The 21,473-nt window shown below is 32.7% G+C and overlaps 1 protein-coding gene across 2 annotated transcripts in view; it reads left to right on the top strand.

Annotated features, from left to right (window-relative positions):
* The window catches only part of RBM46 (RNA binding motif protein 46), a 44,442-nt gene extending 23,409 nt beyond the window's left edge, over nt 1–21,033 (top strand). Inside the window, exons 5-6 of one of the 2 annotated variants that reach the window (XM_007119484.3) lie at nt 11,850–11,909; nt 19,022–20,158. In XM_007119484.3, the coding sequence (XP_007119546.1) occupies nt 11,850–11,905 (56 nt within the window). In that variant the 3' untranslated portion in view covers nt 11,906–11,909; nt 19,022–20,158. Of the gene's footprint in view, nt 1–11,849; nt 11,910–19,021 lie in introns of both variants that reach the window. The other variant, XM_055085741.1, reaches the window with a different exon arrangement.
* The last annotated feature ends 440 nt before the right edge of the window (nt 21,034–21,473 follow it).

Here is a 21,473-nt window from a genome sequence, read left to right on the forward strand (position 1 = left end):
TTGCCTCATTTATTTAATTATATTTATCCTGGGGTGCTCTTTAAATGTGTAGTTAATTAATTCAGGGAATTTACATACATTCTAAAGCCCTATTATAAAATCCAGGTTAGGAGAAAGATTGAAAGATGTTCAACTTCCCCTCAGCTCAGTTTCTTTTTGGGGAGAGATAGCATTGTCTCATATTGATGGGGCAGGCTGACCTAAGCAGAATATTAATCTTACCTTTATCTTTTTTTTTTTTAATACTTGTGATGCGCTATCCACTGTAGTCCCTGCTTCACTCCCTGAAAGATATGAGGTGGCTTATTAAAAATAAGTAAAATATGAAAAGATTCAAATCTTACATTGAAGGAATTGAGGCAATGGGAAATTATGAGTAGGAAAATAAAGCCAAGCAAAACTAAACAATATATTGTTTAGGGATGAAGGAATATATGACAAAACTATAAAGGAAAGCAAGAGAATGGTTAACACTTAAAAATAGGATCATGATTACTTTAAGGACTAAAAGGAGAAGTTGGAAAGGATACAAGAGAGACTTCTAAGGTATTGAAAATCTTCTGTTTCTACACCTGAGTGGTGAGTGAATTTATTTATTTATTTATTTTAAATTTTTATTTATTTATTTATTTTTTTGTGGTATGCGGGCCTCCCTCTGTTGTGGCCTCTCCCGTTGCGGAGCACAGGCTCCGGACGCGCAGGCTCAGCGGCCATGGCCCACGGGCCCAGCCGCTGCGTGGCATGTGGGATCCTCCCAGACCGGGGCGCGAACCCAGTTCCCCTGCATCGGCAGGCGGACGCGCAACCACTGCGCCACCAGGGAAGCCCGCATTTTTTTATTTTTGAAATTATGTTGACTGTACATCTATATTTTATACATTCCTCTGTTTGTATAACATACTTTTATAATAAAATAAATAAGGTGACAAAGAATGAAAGTCAGCCAACCAACCAATAGTAAAAACCTGAATTTTTGTCAAAACCAGAATGAGAGTCATTCTACTCTAGAGATTGTCAGATTAATATACATACCCTGGAAACAATATGGGTTTGAATTGTGCTGGTCTACTTATATGTGGAGTTTTTTCAGTAGTAAATGCTGCAGTATTATGAGATCCAAGGTTGGTTGAATCTGCAGATGTGGAGGGCTGACTATAAGTTATATGTGAATTTTCAACTGCTCAGAGGCTCAGCACCCAACCTCTGCATTGTTCAAGGGTCAACTGTAACTCAAGGCAAAATTGGAAAGTTATGTAGTATTCAGCCCAAATAATTTTATTCTGCTCAGCCTATATCTGGAATGTTTTGTTTGCTTTTGGGCATCAGCATTTAATTAAACATTGACAGCTATGGAAGACTTAGAAACTCTGTAATAAGAAGTTGGGACAGTGAACAACTGAAGTATGTAGATCTGTTTAGTCTGTAAATATTAATGCAGTATTTACAGGGGGAATATGATTGCTGTCTTCAAATTCTTGAAGAGCTGTCACATAGAAGAGAGACTTCAATATGAAGCTCCAGGGGTTGGAATTAAGTCTAATAGAGGAAAGTTTCAGGGAGGTAGATTATGATTGAATATAATGCAGAACCATGTAAGCTTTTAAACTACTAAAAGCTCTGTACAAAAGGAAAAAAAACCTTTACTTTTTTAACATTTATTTAAAAATTTTAATTTTTTAATTGAAGTATAGTTGAGTTACAGTATTCTATTAGTTTCAGGTGTACAGCATAGTAATTTGATATTTTTATAGATTATACTCCATGCTAAACTGTTATAAAATGCTGCTATATTCCCTGTGCTATATATTACACTTTTTAAAACTTATTTGTTTTATACCTAGTAGTTTGCACCTCTTAAACCTGTTTACATTGTTAAGTAAATGTATGGAGGCAAAGCAAGATTCTTTACTAGACTATTTTAACTCAGAATTATCTTCTTTAAAACTACGTGGAGTGTATTAGCCTTGCTATTTTGATGCCTTCTGAAAAATTTGCCCTTTTTCACACTTTGATTTAAGAAAGTTTATTTTTAGAATCCTTATTCTTATCATATGAATAACCTTTTTGTTATTATTCAGTTCTGTAGGCTTAATTATTTTCATTTTCAGTTTATTAGCTGGCTGATGGTTAATCCTTGTTAATATATATGTTCATGCAACAAATATGTATTGAACACTGTGCTTTATATGAAGTCCTGAGGATCACTGTAGTGAATCAGACACAGTTGCTGCCTTCATAGAGTTTACATTGTATTGAAGGAGACAGTTATTCAGTTACAGTTCTGATAAACACTATAAAGAAGTATGGGGTGTTATGAGAAAATGTAATTGCATGACCTGACCTAATCTGAGATGAGAGGGTCAGGAAATAGTACATTGCATTTAGAAAGAATTACAGCAAAAGGAAGTTCAGTACTTTAAATTTAGTGTAGCGTACAGGCCACATTGAATAAAAGAGCATGGCATTCAGAGCCAGATTTCCTGGATTCACATCCCAGCTTCATTACCTACTTGGAAAAGTTACTTTAACCTGTCAGTACTTCAGTTTCCTCCTCTGAATGTTAACAGTATTTATCTCATAGGGTAATTATATATATTAAATGAGTTAAAATTGTAAAGGGCCTACAGCAGTACCTTTTATATTAAAATATGCTATATAAGTATCGAAGAATAATACTTATTCAGAAAACAAATCCAAGACAACAGATTTTTACAATTATTTATAATAATGAATTTTATTAGTAATAATAATAGTGAAGATTCTTTGAGCACTTACTGTATGTTAGGTACTGTGCTAAATGTCTTTACATGATACTATATTATTCTATCAATTCTTTGAGGTACTATAGATATTATTTTAATGTCTTCACTTTCTTTTTTCTGACAAATGAAGAAACCAAGACTTCAATAGATTGAATAATTTGCCCAGGCTGTGCAAGGAGGCTGTGCTCTTAACTGCTATTCTTTGTTAACTTCACATGATCCCAGTGAAAAACTGACCTTGTCTAATGTTAAACATTTGATAACAGACTGTGAACTTGTGGAATATTATTGGCAAGTTATTCTTCTAAAACTTAAAATATAGTGTAATGGGCTTTTGTTTCATACTTTATCTGCTTTTCGGAGACAGTTTTATCTCCACTAGTCCAACAAGCCCATATACCGGACCACTCCATGTAATGTGGACCTAGGACATCTGTCTGAATCCTGGAAGAATCATTCTGAGCTACAAAGATCTTGCGAACATATCTTGTTTACATTGTAGCTTTGAGATTTTTAAGTTTACTCTAGGATAAGCATTGCCCGCTGATGGTATATGTGTCAAGGTGGCAGAAGATATGTGTTTTTTTCCTCCATCAGATGCTAGACAGAATTTCAAATAGGCAGTTTGTTTACGTCTATTTCATGGTCTCTTGTTGCTTGGTATTCTCATTTTGCTTTTCGATTATACTCCAAACGTCTCATTTTGTAATTCAGCAACATAATTTATCACTCCAGTTATGTCTGATTATTTTTTTTCATCATTATTTCCATGCTCAGGAACCTACAGTGGCTTGCTATTGTAATGTAATAAAGTCCTCTGAACTCCACATTCTCCTGTTCAGGATGCTCTATTGTTTGGCCCCATCTTACCTAACCATAGATAATACCTCTTGCTTTGATTATCTGAACTTGCCATGCTCATTGGTGTTTCCAGGCTTTTCCTAGTGCTGCTTACTCTGCTTGGAATATTCTACTTTTATCTACTTTATCTGTTATACAAAGCTTTTCTTGGACATTGTAACTGAGAATGATTTGTTCTTTATAATATTACTCAACAATTTAGTAATTTTTATATTACTGTTTATTTACTATTATAAAGTTTTGATCCATTAGGATTATAAAGCCAGGGGACTTTGTACATATATTTTTTAAAATTGTTGTTATTATGTCCTTCATTTATTATAGGTCAGTACTATCTCCTCCTTTAATACTCAGCATGTGGTGCTTTTCAAATAATTGAAAGTGATCTACATTCTGTAAGATTAAAAGATAAAATTCTGAGGAAAGATAAAGTTTGGCTGTGCTTTGAGCAGAAAGAAGAAAGGATTAAAAAAGAAATATCTGAGATATAGAGTTGGTAGGTGCAGACACACAATCAAATTATGAATGGTGCTTAACAGGATGATATATATTTATATTTCACTGAAGTAGAAATGAACAGTAAATAATTTTTAAAAGGCTGATAAAGTGTTTTAAAATAGTGAAACCTTTGAAATATAGACTGAGTCGTGGGTTATTTTATATTGAATATGTAGATATGTATTGTGTGTGTGTGTGTATGTATATATATGAATGAAATTTGGATATTGGAAGAACAGGAGAGTATGGTTTTAGTAGTTGCTTTTAAACTATCTGAGAAAAACTTCATGTTTCTATCTCTGTCAACAAAATGTAGTATAGAATATAAGGGATTTTATTACGTACATTATTATTATTATTTTAATGAACATTATGATAGCTTCCTAAGTTCATTATGTAATCTACAGTTCTATTTAGTGCCATTTGTTAGGACTTCACAAGTGCAAAGTAATTGGCAATAGCTTATTGTGTATTATTTCTAAACTTAGTTTATATTAGCATTGCATTTCTTCATTCTTCTACACAGCTATAGACCTAGGAGGTGGAGTTGTTGCAGTTTAGTTTCCTAAAGGCAGGAAAAGCCCTGAAAATTCAGGATACTAATAGAGCAGTCTTATTTGGAATATACTGGAATCCTGTGCATTTAGTCATTTTCTGTTTTCAGAAGAAGAAATAGCAGTATGACACATCCGAGAGTCTGAAAAACAGCTTTTCATCTTCATACCATTTACTATAAAATGTATATGGAAATCTTCTTCAAACTGAAACCAGTAAAATCTTCAAAATACAGAATATAATTGTAACATTTAGTTTTAAGTGACTTTTAAAACTTTTCATCACATCTTTATAGAACAAGTCATAGTTCTACATGACACATAGTCATAGTGTCATGTCTTCATGAGTATAATGAAAATTAGAATTCTAATTAGTGGAAATTATACATAGTTTATCTTTCTTTTGGCTCTTATTCCTACATAGCAGAAGAGTAAAATAACATATCCAATGATTTCAGTTTTCAGAAAACAAGATCCTGTCTCTGACCTTTGAAGTTTAATGTATCCTATTCTTATTCTTGACTTTCAATATACTTTTTCTTTTCCTGGCCTCTTTCTGTGTCTTGATTACTGAATAATCTCATTCAAAATAATTTATCGGGATATATCAGTCTTTTTTTAAAGGAACGACACTAATAAATGGCAAATTAAACTGGACTAAAGCACCAGTAGTAACCTTGTGTCTTCTGTATATTTATTAACAGAAATGTAATTGTCCTATATCAGTAATTGAAATCCCAGCATTTTTCTCCTGCTGAACTTGATTTCATTCAACTTAAAGATTAACAGAAAACTAATTCTTAAAACTCCAGGTCCAGGTGGTAGTCTGTGAAGGCATTTTGGAAGGAAGACTTCTTCCATATTTAATAGTAATTCCATTTAGCATCTCTACTGAAAATCACCATTATAGTTTTTTAAAATTACTTTGAATCATTTTTCTTTTATATGTTATTCTGTATTGATAGTAACTTTATTAAATGGTTTAATTTTTTATAATTATAAATGATCAACTTCTCATGTGCATGTTCTGATTCCTCTTTTTTATAACTTATTACATTACATACAAACAGAAAAGTACAAAATTCATAACTGAAAGCTTTGTGAATTGCCACAGAGGGACCACATCAGTGTAACCACTAGGTGAAGACATAAAATATCAGTACCCTAGAAGCCTCCTTTGTACCCCGACTCAGATATTACTCTCTCTGTTCCCAAGGAAACCAGTCTTCTGACTACTTCTGTTTTTGAAATTTGTACAAAATTTTGTAAACTTTTGTCTGGCTTATTTTGACATTATGTTTATGAGATTGGCCCATGTTGTTGCATGTAGTAGTACTGTTCACTCTCATCAATGTAAGGATTCAATCGAAATCATAGAATTTATTTGCTATTTCTGTTGTTAGAAATTTGAGTGCTTTCAGTTTGGGCTGTTTGAGATAATGATGCTCTGAAGATTCTTGTACATGGTGTTTTTGCATGTATTTCTGTTGAATACATAGGAGTGAAAGTGGTAGGTCATATTTTTAAAACTTGAGTAGATAATGCCAAACAGTTTTCCAAAGTGGTTATACCAATTTACACTTTATTAGCAGCTCATGGGTTTCAGTTGTTCCATACATATCCCTGCCAATACCTTGGGTATTATCAGTCTTATAATATTGAATATTCTGGTTAATATATATTGCTGTCTCATTGAGATTATAATTTCTATATCACTATTTAGTAATGATAGTGAGCATCTTTTAATAGGGTTATAGGGCATTAAGATATCCTCTTGATGAAGTGTCTCTTGATTTAAGTCTCTTGTCCCTTTATTGTATTGGGTCATCTGGTTTTTTTCTTTATTAAGATACAAGCCCTTTGTTGGAGATATACTTTAACAGATACCTTCTTCCACTTGTGGCTTACCTTTTACTCTCTTCGTGATACTCTTTGAAAAAAACAGAAGTTCTTAATTTTAGTGTGGTTCAATTTATCAGTCTTTAAAGTTAGTACTGTTTGTACCCTGCTCAAGAAATCTTTGCTTAACTTGAAGTGATAAAATAGTCTCCTGTATTATCTTCTGGAAACTTTTTTTTATCTTTCAAATTTAGTGAGGTTGTGAAGTATGTATTGTATGTATGTGTGTGTACACACACACACATACCTATATACACATACATATGTATAAGTCTTACTGTACATTCTGTATTCTCTTCCATTGATCGATTTTATTACAGTGTGTTAATTATGAAAATCTTAATATTTGGTAGAGAATATCTTCCCAACTTTTTTCTCCATAATTATCTTGACTCATCACAGCCCTTATAGTTCCACATGAATTTTAGAATCAGATTGTAAATTTTTACCAAAAAAATCCTACTGGGAATTTGATTGGTATTGAATTGAACCTGTGGCTCAATTTGTGAAGAAATGACATTTTTATAGTATTGGGCCTTCTGATCCATGAAAATTATAGATCTATCCATTTATTTAGACTTTCTTTAATTTCTCCAAATATTCAGTAGCTTGTAAATATTTGTGTAAATATCTCCTACATTTTTTATTAGATTTATTCCCAGGTAGTTAGTTTTGCAATGCCATTGTAAATGGTGCCTTTTCTATTTCTGATTGTTCCTGTCTATATAAATACAATTTATTTTTTATGTATTGAATAAAACATTTGAGTATAATGGTTTGTTTTGGCTCTACATTATTTAAAATTTTTCTACGTACACAGTCATGTCAATTGCAAATAATGAGAATTTTTTTCTTCCCTTCTATCATTATACTTTTCTTTTTTCTCTTGCCTTATTGCACTGGCTAGAACCACTTGTCCAGTCTTGAATACAAATAATGATAGAAGGCATCCTTGTATACTTTCAATATTTCCCCATTAAGGTATGATGTTTGCTGTGGTTTTTATTATAGAAGCCCTTTATCACAGTAAGAATAGTCCCTTCGAGTCCCTTCCTAGTTTGTTAAGAGGTTTTATCACAAATGGGTGATGAATTTTTTCTGTATCTATTTAGATAATTATATCATTTTGTCTATTATTCTTTTAATGTGGTGAATTGCATTGATTGATGTTTGAATGTGACATCAGTCTTGCATTTCTGAAATAAACCCAGTTTGGTCATGGTACATTATCCTTTTTATGTATTGATGAATTTGATTTTTGATACTTTAGGATTTTGTATCTATGTACATTCATAAGATTGGCCCATACTTTTCCTCATAAAAACATTAGGAAGTTTTTTCTCTTTTACCATTCTGTGGGAGAGTTTGTTTAAGATTAGTGTTGTATATTTTTTGGATATGTGGAATATCATTTAAGAAGCCATTTAGTTTAGAGTTTTCAGCCTTTCTTTTATTACATTGTATGCATTTCCAGGCTACAAATTGACCTCTTAAGTATGGTTATAGCTGCGTCACATACGTTTTGATATACTTTATTTTTATCATCATCTTTTTGAAAATACTTTGATTTCTTTTCACCAGTATAAATTTCTAAACATATGAAGATTTTTTGTAGTTATATTTTTTATTTTACTATGATTGGAAAGTATATTGTGTATCATTTTGGTCCTTTGTCTTTTAATGACCAATTAAAGTAAATATTTCATGCCTACTTAAAAAGAATGTGTTTCCAGTTGTTAATTGCTGTGTATTAGTTTGCTAGGGTTGCTGTGGCAAAGTACCACAATCTGGATGGCTTCAGCAACAGAAATTTATTCTCCCACAGTTCTGGAGGCTAGAAATCATAAATCAAGGTGTTGGTGGGGCCATGTTCCCTCTGAAGCTGGTAGGGGAGAATTTCCTTGCCACTTTTAGCTTCCAGTGTTTGCCAGTAGTCTTATAGTTCATTGGCTTATAGATGCATTACTCCAATCTCTGCCTGTGTTGGATATGGTTTCTTCTCCCTGTGTGTCCCTGTGTCTTTACGTGGCATTCTCCTCTCTGTGTTTCTCTATTCCTATAAGGATATCAATCATAGTAGATTAAGGGTCCACCCTACTCCAGTATGACCTCATCTTAACTAATTACATTTGCAGTTACCCTATTTCCAAATAAGGTCACATTCTGAGGTACTAGGGGTTATGACTTCAATATATCTTTTTTGGGCACACAGTTCAACTCGTAATATAAGTTAGGCCAAGTTTACTAATTATATGTAAATTTCTTTATCTTTCATGTTTTTTTGGCCTGCTTATTCTATTACTATGAGAGGGTCATGAAAATCACCTACTATGACTACACATTTATCTTTTCCTCCTTTTGGTTCTGTCAGTTTTTGCTTTTTATATTTTGAGGTTGTGTATTAGGTGCATAGAAATCTGGAATTGTTATATTTTTCTGGTGAAGTGTACCTTTTATTATTATACTGTGTCATTCTGTCTCTATCATGCATTCCTGCCTTAAAGAATACTTTTTCTGATATTAACATAGACTTACAAGCTTTCTTTTGATTAGGGTTGCATGCGTATTTTTTTCTATATTTTAACTTTTACTTTCCCTATATCTTAGTCTTAAGATGAGCCCAATATATGGGTAGGTTTTGTTGTTGTTGCTGAAGTTTGTTTTTGTTAAAGGTCTGTGTTTTGAGTTTGCTCAGCTTGAACTGAATATACTTATTGAAATGCTTAGGATTAAGTCTGTTGTCTTGCCATTTGCTTTCTATTCCTTGTTCTGTGTCCCTATTCTATTTCCCTTTTCTCCTTTCTTGCTTCTTTTGATGGATTATTTATTTGCCCTTTTCTGTCTTCTTCTTTTAGCTGTATTAGTCATAGAGTCTTTATTATCCTCTTAGTCATTACCCTGTAGACTCCAACATGTATTCTTAACTCACTGAAATCTAATATTAATTAGTGCTTTTATTCCATTCCAGACAATGCAAGGACCTTAGTACACTCTTAACTTTTTAAATTTTCTCTTCCAGTTTTGTGTAGTGTCTTGATATTTCTGTATGTCTTTAACTTATATGTTTTAACTCCCCACATACCTAATTATAATAGTTTTTAGTTAATATAGATTAGTATTCATTTACCATTTATATATCATTTCCTTTGCTCTTTATTTCCTCCTATGCATCAACTATGATTATTTCTTTATTCTGCTCAAAGAACATTCATTTGTGTTTTCTTTGGTATGAATATACCTATGACAGGTTACCTCAGTTTTTTTTGCCTGAATGTGTCTTTAATTCACCTGCCTTTTGAAAGGGTATTTTTACTAGATCAGTTACTTTCCTTTAATTCTTTGAGGTTATTAATTCCACTCACTGTTTTCTGGCTTCTGTTGTTTCTGTTGAGAAGTCAGCTATAATTTGCTTATTACTCCTTTATTGTAAACCTCCCCACCCCCCAAGCTACTTTTAATATTTTCTCTTGTGATTTTCACAGGTGTTACTGTGATAGACTTACGTGTAGCTTTCTTAGTTTTTATCTTAATTGGGACTTTCACCACTTCTAAAATCTGTGGATCAGTGTTTTTCACTTGTTTTAGAAAGTTCTAAGTGATTCTGTTTTCTTATATTGCTTTTGTCCCATTTTGTCTATCCTTTCTATATGGTACAACAGTTATACATTTCTTAGACCGTTTTACTCTATCCCGTTTATCTACTATGTTCTTTCTGTTCTTTTCAATTCTTTTGTATGTTTAGTTTGCATATTTTCTTCAGACCTATCTTTTGGTTCATGAATTCTTTTTTTCATCTGTGTCTAACATGATAAAACCATTATTTGAATTTATTTCTCAGTTCTAAAATTTCATTTGATTTTTTTTTATGATTTACACTTTGCCTCCAAAATTTTCAGGTTTGTTTTTTATTTCCTTGAGTATATTAGTCATAATTATTTTACTATCTAGTTCTGAAAACTTTATCTACATTTCCTGTAAATCTGTTACTGTTGACTTTTGTTTCTTGTGCTTTTAGGTCACATTGTTTTATCTCTTTATTTGATTGGTTCTTTTCGATTGAATTCCAGATATTGTATATGAAAAAATGTGGAGATAATGTGAAAGCGAACATGCTGTTAACTTTATTCAGAGAGGATTTATTTTTGCTTCAGAAAGGTGACCAAAGGACTGGCAGTCCCAGATTGTCTTAATCCAGGCAGGGATTGAGAAGATTTGAATTTAGTCATCATTAAAGTTGGTCTACTTCTGGTTCGGTTTTATTCACGGTTCCAGACTTGCCTCATCAGTAGCTCCTCAGTTCCGGTTTTTGTCCTCTTATCCTCAGAAATTTGTCTGTCTCTTGCCATCTTCCCTTGCCTTTCAGATTCTTTAGAATTGGCCAACCTTCCTAGGCAAAACACACCTCCAGAAGATGTGCACACCTCTTTGGGTTTCTTGTCTAAGATCACAGTCCCACAGTTCTTCAGTCTTGGCCATTCTCAGTGCTTTCATGTAGGTAGTTTTGCTTTTAATAATTGTCTAGGTGTTATAGTTCTCACTGGGGGGGTTGATTAAATTACCTATTTCATTATATAAAACTCAGAAAATACTGTGACTGTTTTTTCTGCTGAGTTATCTTCAAGATGGGTATTTAAAAATCTGTAGTTTTATGTGTATCATCAAACATTTTTCATTTGTTCATACTCTAATGCAGTTTCTTAGCATAGCTTTGGATATACATTCCTATGAAGAGACATCCACCAAAATGGATGGATGTCCAGAGTTGTACTATATATGGCTAAACTAGGCTTCTAAAGTTTAGCTCTTAATAAGCCAGATATTTTTTATGGTTTGTATTATTTTGGCCATTTATTTCTTTTTAAGATGGAAAGAAAGGATATTGATAGTTTTCAAATTCACTTAGATTCTTTGGCTATCTGCTTATCAAAAATTGGGCAATCTCAGTTGTTTTTAAAATCCTTTTCTTATTTAATTGGTAGAGTAGTACTTCTTGGAAAAACCAACTAATAAGGACTTAATTTGTATAGAAAGATATGTTTTTTCTGTTAATGTATTAACTCATAATTTTCATTCCAAAATCAAAATACTATTCTTTTAGTTCATCTTTGCAGAACTTCAGAAATAACAATCACTTTTTTCTTTTCCTCTAAATTTATTTTCATATTTACTGATCAAATAGTTTTTACCTAAACTTATCAGGGATTCCATGCACTTCCAAGATAAGGGGTAACATCAGTCTAAAGACTCAATTCTTTTCTGTCTTCACTGCTTACAGACAGGGAACACAGTCTCTTCAGCCTGGACTTATGTAGAAGAATTTGGAGAAAATAAACAGGTAAGAAAAAGTCTCTTAGGAATATTAAGTGATATATTTAGTTTCCAGAAAGCCAGTTATAAATTATTCTTCTTATGGTTTTAAGAAGAAATATTTAAAATTGTTCATTGAAACCTTGTGAAAATTTTTAATTATTATAGCTTTGTTAATTATAGATGCATTAAGCAAAGTTTTAAAAAGTTAAACTGACTTCTATATTTCAGGTCTTCTGAAAACTTTTAACATGCTAGTGTGTACATTGTGAACCAACCAGGATGGCAAACAGTATTAAGATGGATGTAGTTGGAATGAGTGTATTATAAAGTAGATTACGCAGAATTTCTCAAACTTATTTGAAAATGGAACTCTAGTTTTTTCAAACTTACTAAACCAAAATTATTATTGATACAATTTAGAACAAAAGTTATGTTTATTAGGATTCACTGTTTAGTTTTTCCAACATGGTACTGAGAAGGATAAGTTTTAGTAGGAAGCTAAAGGTAGTTTGAGTAAAGATTATTACTATCCAAACTCCTTTTTAGGTGTAGAGGCAAAAAGAATTGTAGTTCCCTGGGTAGTAATCCATGTGTTCTGGAGTGGGTTACAATTCTAGTTTGCTATAGCTTGGATCATAATTTTCCCTCTCATAGGCTGCTCTTTTATTCCTCTCTTTCCAAAATGGTATAGAAACTAGCATTAAAAGGAATTTGACATAATTCAATCTCTTAATACAAAGGTAGCAAACTGGAAGCTCTTGATATGATTTGTTTGGTCTCTTCAGTTTTTTAAAAGGAAAGCAACTGGGTTTCATTTCAGTACAAATAGCAGGACAGCATTTGTTTTATATTTGGTCCTTTTTGAGTTCTTCTTTTGTTTGTTACATCTTGGCCTCTGAAGGCATTTGAGTTTGTAATTGCTGTGTTTAATGTATTTTAAGAATTCTTCTGATTTGTTTTTAATGTTTTCCCATTATATAGTATCCCTATTAAAAGTTCTCCCCCCAAAAAAAAAAAAAAAAAAAAAAAAAAGTTCTCCCCAAACTGATTTGCCAAGTTGTTGAGTGAAATAACTGTTTCTATGGTCAAGTTTGGGAAGAACCATGTACTATATATACTCCCCTTGGAAATCATAATGCATGTTAGCATCCTGAATAATTGTAGTAGCAATTTATTTATCTGTTAAACCCATCTTTCCTAAAATTTTCCCAATGTTTTTTGGCCTAAGGGATTCTTGTTTTGACAAGTTACTTGAATTGTGTGGGATGTAGTTTGAGAAACATTTAAACTAACCTAGAAGAAACACTTGGGATTTCTTTATAACTTTTTTGAGGTATAATTGAAATACAATAAAATGCACATATTTAAAATGTGCACTTTGGTCAGTTTTGCTTTATGTATAAGTCTGTGAAATGACACCATAATCAAGAAAATAAACATTTCTATCACCTCTACTATAATCCATTCCTCCTTCTACTCTCTTTCCCAGGCAACCACTGAACTGATTGCTTTCACTATAGTGACATTAGTTTGCATTTTCTAGGATTTCAAACCCTTGTTTTTGAAGGTTTAAATTATAATCTTTAAAGATAATTTAGAATGAAACGGCTGTAATTTCTTAAAAATAAAAGTACTGATATCTGACAAAGTATATGTTTATGATTGTTATACAATATCGAAGTTTCAGAGTAAGAATTTAAAATCCAAATCACTCTTTCAAAATTATATGGGAAAATACATCGTAAATTAAAAAAATAATTTAGTTGAAAACAGAAATAGATGATTTTTCCCCCAAAATTGAATCTGAAAAATACAATCATCTAGTAAAATCAGAGAACTGATTAACTAGAACCTTACAAGGAAACAGTTACAGACAATAATTTTCTTATCCAGCCACCTCTTACTAAGGTTATCCTACTCAAACCCTCCTATAAATCATCTTAAAACAGAAATTAGTGGCCTGAGTTACCCTGTGGGCCTAGTCTTAGAAAAAATATTGGTCATTGCCCGTCTACTTTTTGCCCTTTGCTGTCAGTCACCTGATAGGAAAAATTAAGTAGACAATAAAAATACTTTTTAAAAATTGAATTGAAGTAGGGAAAGTAAATGAAGTAAAAATGCCAGTAAATTTGATAATACTAGTGTATTCTAGCCAAAAGTATCACTTAAAAATTTATAGTTAATGATTTTTAAATATTTCATAGGTTATAAGTTGCTTAATAATTACCAATTCTGAAAATTCTTTCCTCTGCCTTATAGTTAGCTCTTGGTCTTCTGTACTAGGAGACAGTACAAAATAATAAATGATAATATTCTAATACAGATGATTTTTGTAAATCTCTGTGTTTGAACCCAGCTATATTTTATATTCTGGGTATGTATAATAAATACTGTTACCAAAAACTTGTTTTGCAGATGAAATTCAGTGGTTCAGTAAAAGAAAGTTATTGAGTTATTAAAGTTATGGCTCTTGGAATGTTAGAAATTGAAATAATAAAATGGTAAAATGAAATTTTTTCAAAAATTTTAATAAAGATCTCATAGAAATCTAAAGAAATGCTTAAAATATGTATTAAGGTGGGAAATGTATTTCACAGGTCAAAATATCAGGTGTTTCACCCTTATACATTGCTGTTGGGAGTGTTAAAATGGTACAGCTGCCTTGGAAAATATTTGGCAATACCTCAGAAAGTTAAACATAGAGTTTACCATATGACCCAGCAATTCCATTCCTAGTTATTTACTCAAGAGAATTGAAGACATATGTCCACACAAAATCTTGTGCATATTATTCCTTAGCGGCATTATTCCTAACGGCCAAAAGGTGGAAGCAACCTGGATGTCCATTGGCTAATGAATGGATAAACAAAATGCAGTATCTCCATACAGTGGTTATAAAAAGGAATGAAGTTCTGATACATACTACATGTATGAACCTTGAAAACATTATGCTAGGAAGCCAGTTTAAAAAGACCACATAAATTATATGATTCCATTTATATGAAAAATCCAGAATAGGCAAATCTATAGAAACAGAAAAATTAGTGGTTGCTGGGTCTGGCGGAGAGGGAATGGGGGGCGACTGCTAGTAAGTACAGAGTTTCTGTTGAGGGTGATGAAAATGTTCTGGATAGTGTAGTTTGGCTGCATAACTTTGTGAATATACTAAAAACCACTGAATTGTACACTTTAAAAAGGTGCATCAAAAAGAGAGGGGGTGGGCATGAAGGTAGAACTCAGAGCTAACAAGGAAAAGAAAAAAACCAATTATGAAGAATATACTTTCTAATGGAAAATTAATTTAAAGAATATCTGGTCGGGCTTCCCTGGTGGCGCAGTGGTTGAGAGTCTGCCTGCCAGTGCAGGGGACACGGGTTCGTGCCCCGGTCCGGGAAGATCCCACATGCCACGGAGTGGCTGGGCCCGTGAGCCATGGCCGCTGAGCCTTTGCGTCCGGAGCCTGTGCTCCGCAACGGGAGAGGCCACAACAGTGAGAGGCCCGCGTACCGCAAAACCGCAAAAAAAAAAAAAAAAAAAAAAAAGGAATATCTGGTCAGAAACAAACTAAAAGAAAAAGATTAGTATGAGAAGACGCTTTCAACTGAACTCACTTTAGTCTCTATTAAGGGTTTCCCCCTCTTCATATGAAACAAGCAGCTAGAGAATCTGTGATGTTCGGTCAAGAGGTGTAAGAAAATAGAAACAAAAAGGGGACACACAAGAAGAGAGTAAATCAGTATATATCTATTGCTTAGTTTTGGCTGAGGAACATATTGGTGGTATTCGTCTCTTGTGCTGGACAGAGAAAGGTAGGAGACCAAATTATAATCGCTGCAGAGGCGGGACTGGCAAGCAGGTGATGAATGTGCTGCCAGGCTCTGCTCTTGCGCCCATGTCAGATGTGGCCCTACAGTTACTACTCACTTTCTTGCTCATTCCAGACACAGCTTCAGAATCCTTTGGAATCCAGGGTCCTTTTAGCGATTACTGCTTGATTAGAATTGGCACTTAAGGTTAAGCCTATTTACTAGTCTTACTATAGGTCAAAGTTATTCTGTAAAAATGTATCCATTTAACATGTAAATATGAAATTTTAGAGGATTTGATCAAAATGTTATCTCTAATAATTATATTAAAGCGTTAAAAGGGCCTTTTCTTCAAATGAAGTGTTACATAAAAGTTCAGCATATAAAGCAAGGGAATGCAGAGCTGTGTGAGTTGAAGTGGGCCTTTTCTTCAAATGAAGTGTTACATAAACGGGAATAAAGACACAGACCTACTAGAGAATGGACTTGAGGATATGGGGAGGGGGAAGGGTAAGCTGTGACAAACTTAAAATAGATAGCTAGTGGAAAGCAGCCACATAGCACAGGGAGATCAGCTTGGTGCTTTGTGACCACCTAGAAGGCTGGGATAGGGAGGGTGGGAGGGAGGGAGACGCAAGAGGAAAGAGATATGGGAACATATGTATATGTATTAACTGATTCACTTTGTTATAAAGCAGAAACTAACACACCATTGTAAAGCAATTATACTCCAATAAAGATGTTAAAAAAAAGTTTAGCATTTAAAGCAAGGGAATGCAGAGCTGTGTGAGTTTAAGTGGGAAGTGTGGGCGTGGGTAGGCTCAAGCAGAAGCCAGGTAGCTTAGAGCGCCCTCTACTTTATTTCTCTCCCCCTACGCACAACAACCTTTTGAAACGCTTTCTCTCAACCCAGTTTTGAGAAGATTGCCAGAGTAAAAAAGCTTGATCAAGTGGAAATAATACTTTCCTAGTAACTGGGAAGCCTAATTTTTAATTTGTTTTTTTCTCCATTTAACTGTGGGAATATGGAACAGTCACTTAATCAACCATCTTTTGTCTGTAATATTCTTCAGTGAAAGAGGTGGTTTGAATTAGAGACTTCCGAGGACTCAACCTATTGCTATTTAATATTTTGATTTAGAGAATCTAATTAGTAAAAAACTTTACTGATATCAACGGTAAAAAGACAAAACCAATAAGAATGATCAAAAGGCTTGAACAGATACTTTACTAAAGAAGATGTTCAGATGGTCACTAAACATGTTATTAGTCATAAGGGAAATACAAATTAAAGCCAAAATCAGATACCATTCATATCACGGGAATAGCGATGATTAAAAACACTGGCAATAACAAATGTTGGTGAGGGTTTGGAGCAACTGGAGCTCTCATATATTTTATTGACGTGAGTGTAAAAATGGTCACAATGCACTGTTCGGCAGTATCTATCTCTAACCTACCACTCAGCAATTCTACTCTTAAGTTATTTACCCCGAAGAAATGAAAATATGTATCCACAAAAGGACTTGTATAAGAATGTGCATAACAGCTTTATCCATAATAGTCAAAATTTAGAAACAACCCATATCTTTATCAACAGGTGAGTGTGAGTGGATAAAGAAATTGTGGTATATTCATTCAATGGAATACTGCTGAACAATAAAAAGGAACAAGCTGCTGATACATACAATATGAATGAATCTTACAAATTATGTTGAGAGAAGACATAAAAAAATACTTTAAGAATACGTTTTATATGAAGTCCAAGAACAGTCAAAACTAAGCTATAGTGATAGAAATCAGAAAGTGGTTGCCTCCAACAGAAGGGCTCTTGACTGGAATGGATAAATGGGAACTTCTAGATTGATGGACATGTTTTATATCTTGCTTTGGGTGTTGGTTACATAGGTTTATACAGTTATCGGTACTCATTGAAGTGAACACATAGGATGTATGCATTTTATTGTATGTAAATTGTACCTCAATTTAAAAAGTGTTAAGACAGTTGAATAATTCTCAGTGTAAAACTTAAATTCTGAAATTGGCTCTGTATCATTCCCTTAAGAAGAGTGGGGAAGGGGAGTAATATCCCAGTCTGAGGCAGAAACAGTGGGATTGAAGAGCTAAGGATGTTCATTGGGAAGAAAAAGCAGGGGTGGGCAAGTAAGTATATGTTAGGAATTTTAATTCATTTGTTAAGTTGTTAATCAGTGGTGGTTTCTGATTTTTATTGTCTGTGATATATAAGTTGTATGTTAGGGGAAAACATGGTTCATCTAGGTTTATCTCACAGTTATTGTCTCAAGTTTGACATTTATTATATTTTCTAATCACCCAGATGTTTTCCCGAATATATTTAGATTCTTAAATTGTAAAAAAATTATTTTTGAAATGCTTATAAACATCTGAAGCTTTTCGTGTCCTAATCTTTGTAGTATTAGGGGGAAATTTTTTTTCTTGATTTATCCTCTATGAATAAAGTCATCAAAGTGAACTTTTAATTTTATACTTTAATTTTAGTCTCTTTAAAAATGTGAGAATAAAACAGTCCATTAGGGTATTTGTAAATTGAAGGTTTACATCAGGGGAATATCAGAAATACAAATTTTCAGACCTGATAAGCACTCTGCTAGTAGCCAGTTGTCTGTCTATCTTCTTTGTGAAATCTTCTCCTGAAGATCTCTTTTTTTATCCACATTTCATGAGTAGGCTGCATTAGATCTTGAATGGATATAAACCCAAAGTGAAAGTGATTTCTCTGAAAACTTACATTTCCCGGAAAACTACATTTCCCCACATACAGAAGTGTAACTATTTAAAGATCTGTTCTTCTAAATCATGTTGTCTGTACCACACTGTTAAAGTTTGAAAGAGCTAGTTATATATACATGCTTAATAAGGAATTTATTGTATTTGTGTGATAACGTTTAGAAGGAGAGAATCAGAACTTTTTTTTTTTAGCAATTATTTGAATTATCTGGAACACTAAAGTTTTTGTTTATACTCAATGCCATAACGCTTCAGGCAAAGTGGATCCTTTAAGAGAAGAAAAAAAGTTCTCTAATACCTAGAGTTATCCTACTTTTGGATATTAGAAAAGCAAATGGTGTCAAAGTCATTCCTTATCCAGTTTCAAAATACTGAAAATATTTTTAATTGTATGCCTTGAATGTATTTATGTCTTCTTGGAACAAACTGCTTTTATTGATCTTATGGTACCATTAATAAAAATAAAAAGGTTATAAAATGATTCTAATTAGAGTTTTACAGTGCTAGAAATTAAACCTATATTTAACTGATTTTTATTTTTTCCATTTTTTTTCTTAACTAGGTCCTTTCTGATGTTGCTTGAGCTTATTCTCCTGCAGTTGATCTCATTCCTGTTGGCTTAATATTAAGTCCCATGGCAATACTAAGTTAACATCCATTTTTAGGCCTCGTTTATAGCACCAGGAAAATAATAGAAAAAACTTTACTTGTGCATTAGATGACCTAATTTCTTCTGTTCCTAGAAACACCATACCTTTTATAAATAATCACTATAGTCATTTTCACACCCTTGGCTTACTCTACACCAAAGAACATAGTTGAGTTTTTGGAAGGTACAGGATTTACAAATTTGGTCTTTAGTACTCACACACATCTATAAACATTATAACTAATGAAGCAGGAAATTATCATACATAAGATGAATGTTTATTGTGGAACAGTAGTATTTCAAATGTTGGTTTCTAAAGAAATAATTTAGTTTAATTTTTGGATTTTTCTGTACTGTAAGTTGATAATGGTTTCTTGAAGTTTATTTTATAAAGATGATTCATTTTACTGTTTTATGGTACCAGTAGGATTCTAATGTTAAATTGGTTTGTGGGGTTGTATAAATGTTTACATTAGTATTTAAATAATGAAATATTAGACAGTTTTTGCAGTCCAGGGGTAAATGTGCCTGCTGGCTTGATACCTAATACAGTTTCAAAAAAGAAGCAAATATGAATTCACTGTTTTATATCTTTTCTTCTTGGACGATCCCTTAGTGTCAGTACCAAATTTAAAAGGAGTTTCCTTGTGGATAGAGCAAGAGAAATCAGAGGTTCTCTTTTTCGGTGATCATAAAGACACAAAACAATAGATATCCAAGAATGTATTCTAGTAAGATCTCTGAAACATTGTGTCAGTGAAAGTTTACGTAATACTGACTGATGAAACCATCAGGATTTGCAATGCAGTGAATGCTGAAACAGTCTTTACCAGCAATATAAGATTATCAGGATTTTGAATGTTAGAACATTATGTTAAACTGTGATTATAGTTTTAATGCTTTGTCTCTTTGAATTAAATTTGTAACCATAAAGATGTGAAGCATAATTGTTATGTATTTATTTACAGACAGCAATTTACGTCGCAGCTCAATAAATAGTCTTTCCCCTGTTAGTGCTACCCTCTCTTCTGGGCCTCCCAGCCTGCTTCCTTACACTTCAAGGCCTTATTCTTATCCAAGCTATCCCTTGTCACCAACCGTATTACTTGCTAATGGCAGCCATGTTGGACAGCGGCTATATATCTCCAATCAGGCCTCATTCTTCTGAAGAAAATATTATAAACAGGAGTATGAAAGTTTCCTTGTAAAACATGCAAAGTAAAATACTGTTTTATTTTAGAATCGGGTTTGTACATTTGGTTTTAAAATGATAATTATATATTTATTTCAACATAGTAAATATCAGTCACAATTCAGAATAACCTACCATTGTAAAACTTTTAAAAATGCTAAGTTAAAAAAGTTACTTAGTGATTTCTCTTGATAAAGTTGTAACAAACTGCTGTTCTTTTTAAACTTTTGGGATTTTAAATAACTTCTGATTCCTGAGTGGTCAGTAGAGCCCAGAAGTTTACATTAAATTTTTTCATTATAACTTTGCTAAATAGAGTTTCTCAAGTCTTAAAGCACTTGCAGACAATGGTTACTCTGGATTTGATTACCAAGGATCACTATCTTATTAGCGATTAGAACAATTATATAAACAGAAGCATCTAACTATTATGTAGAAAGAAATGAAGGGCAAAAAGATTAAGACGCAGATTTTATGCAGTACTAAAGAAAAAGCAGTCTACCATTGTGGTCCTTGAAAATAACTATAAATATTTTAGTTAATTGTTTGTTGTAGAAATACATTATAATTTTGTGTTAATGTATTTAAGGTTTTTATAGTTATGCTCCATTTGTGTTTTTGACATTCACTGTATAGTTCTTTGAGTAATAAGTGTTATGGTTTTTAATGTTGATCATGTGTTAATTTTTGTACTTGAATTCAAGTTCTTTGACATTAAATATATGATGCTTCTAATATGCACGTGTTTCACTTTTGTTTATTAGTATGCACAAAAAAATTAGCTCTCACAATCGCCTTGACCTTCTGAGAACAATTTCCCCTGCTTGGTATACATAGGCTCAGTGTCTTCATTGGGACCAAAGCAAAGGATACTGCAGAAAGAAAATTAATAGTTTTGTGAAACGTAACAAAAGTCCTTTTCAGGGACCAATAGAAATACTTTGGTCATGAACCCAGTGAAGTTTCCTCCATTTTTTTATGAATAATTAATGAATCCAGGTCATTTGGACTGTTTAATAGTTTAGCAGTATACATCTGTAATCAGTTTCTAATGATGGTTTGCATAATTTATAGAGACAAAAATCTTTCCTCTTAGAATACCAGACATTAACTTTGTTGATCAACTCATTGTATGGAGTAGAGGGTTTTCATTAATAGAATATGAAATAGTTG

Source organism: Physeter macrocephalus, chromosome 7, assembly GCF_002837175.3.
Source record: "Physeter macrocephalus isolate SW-GA chromosome 7, ASM283717v5, whole genome shotgun sequence".
In the NCBI taxonomy this organism is placed as follows: domain Eukaryota; kingdom Metazoa; phylum Chordata; class Mammalia; order Artiodactyla; family Physeteridae; genus Physeter; species Physeter macrocephalus.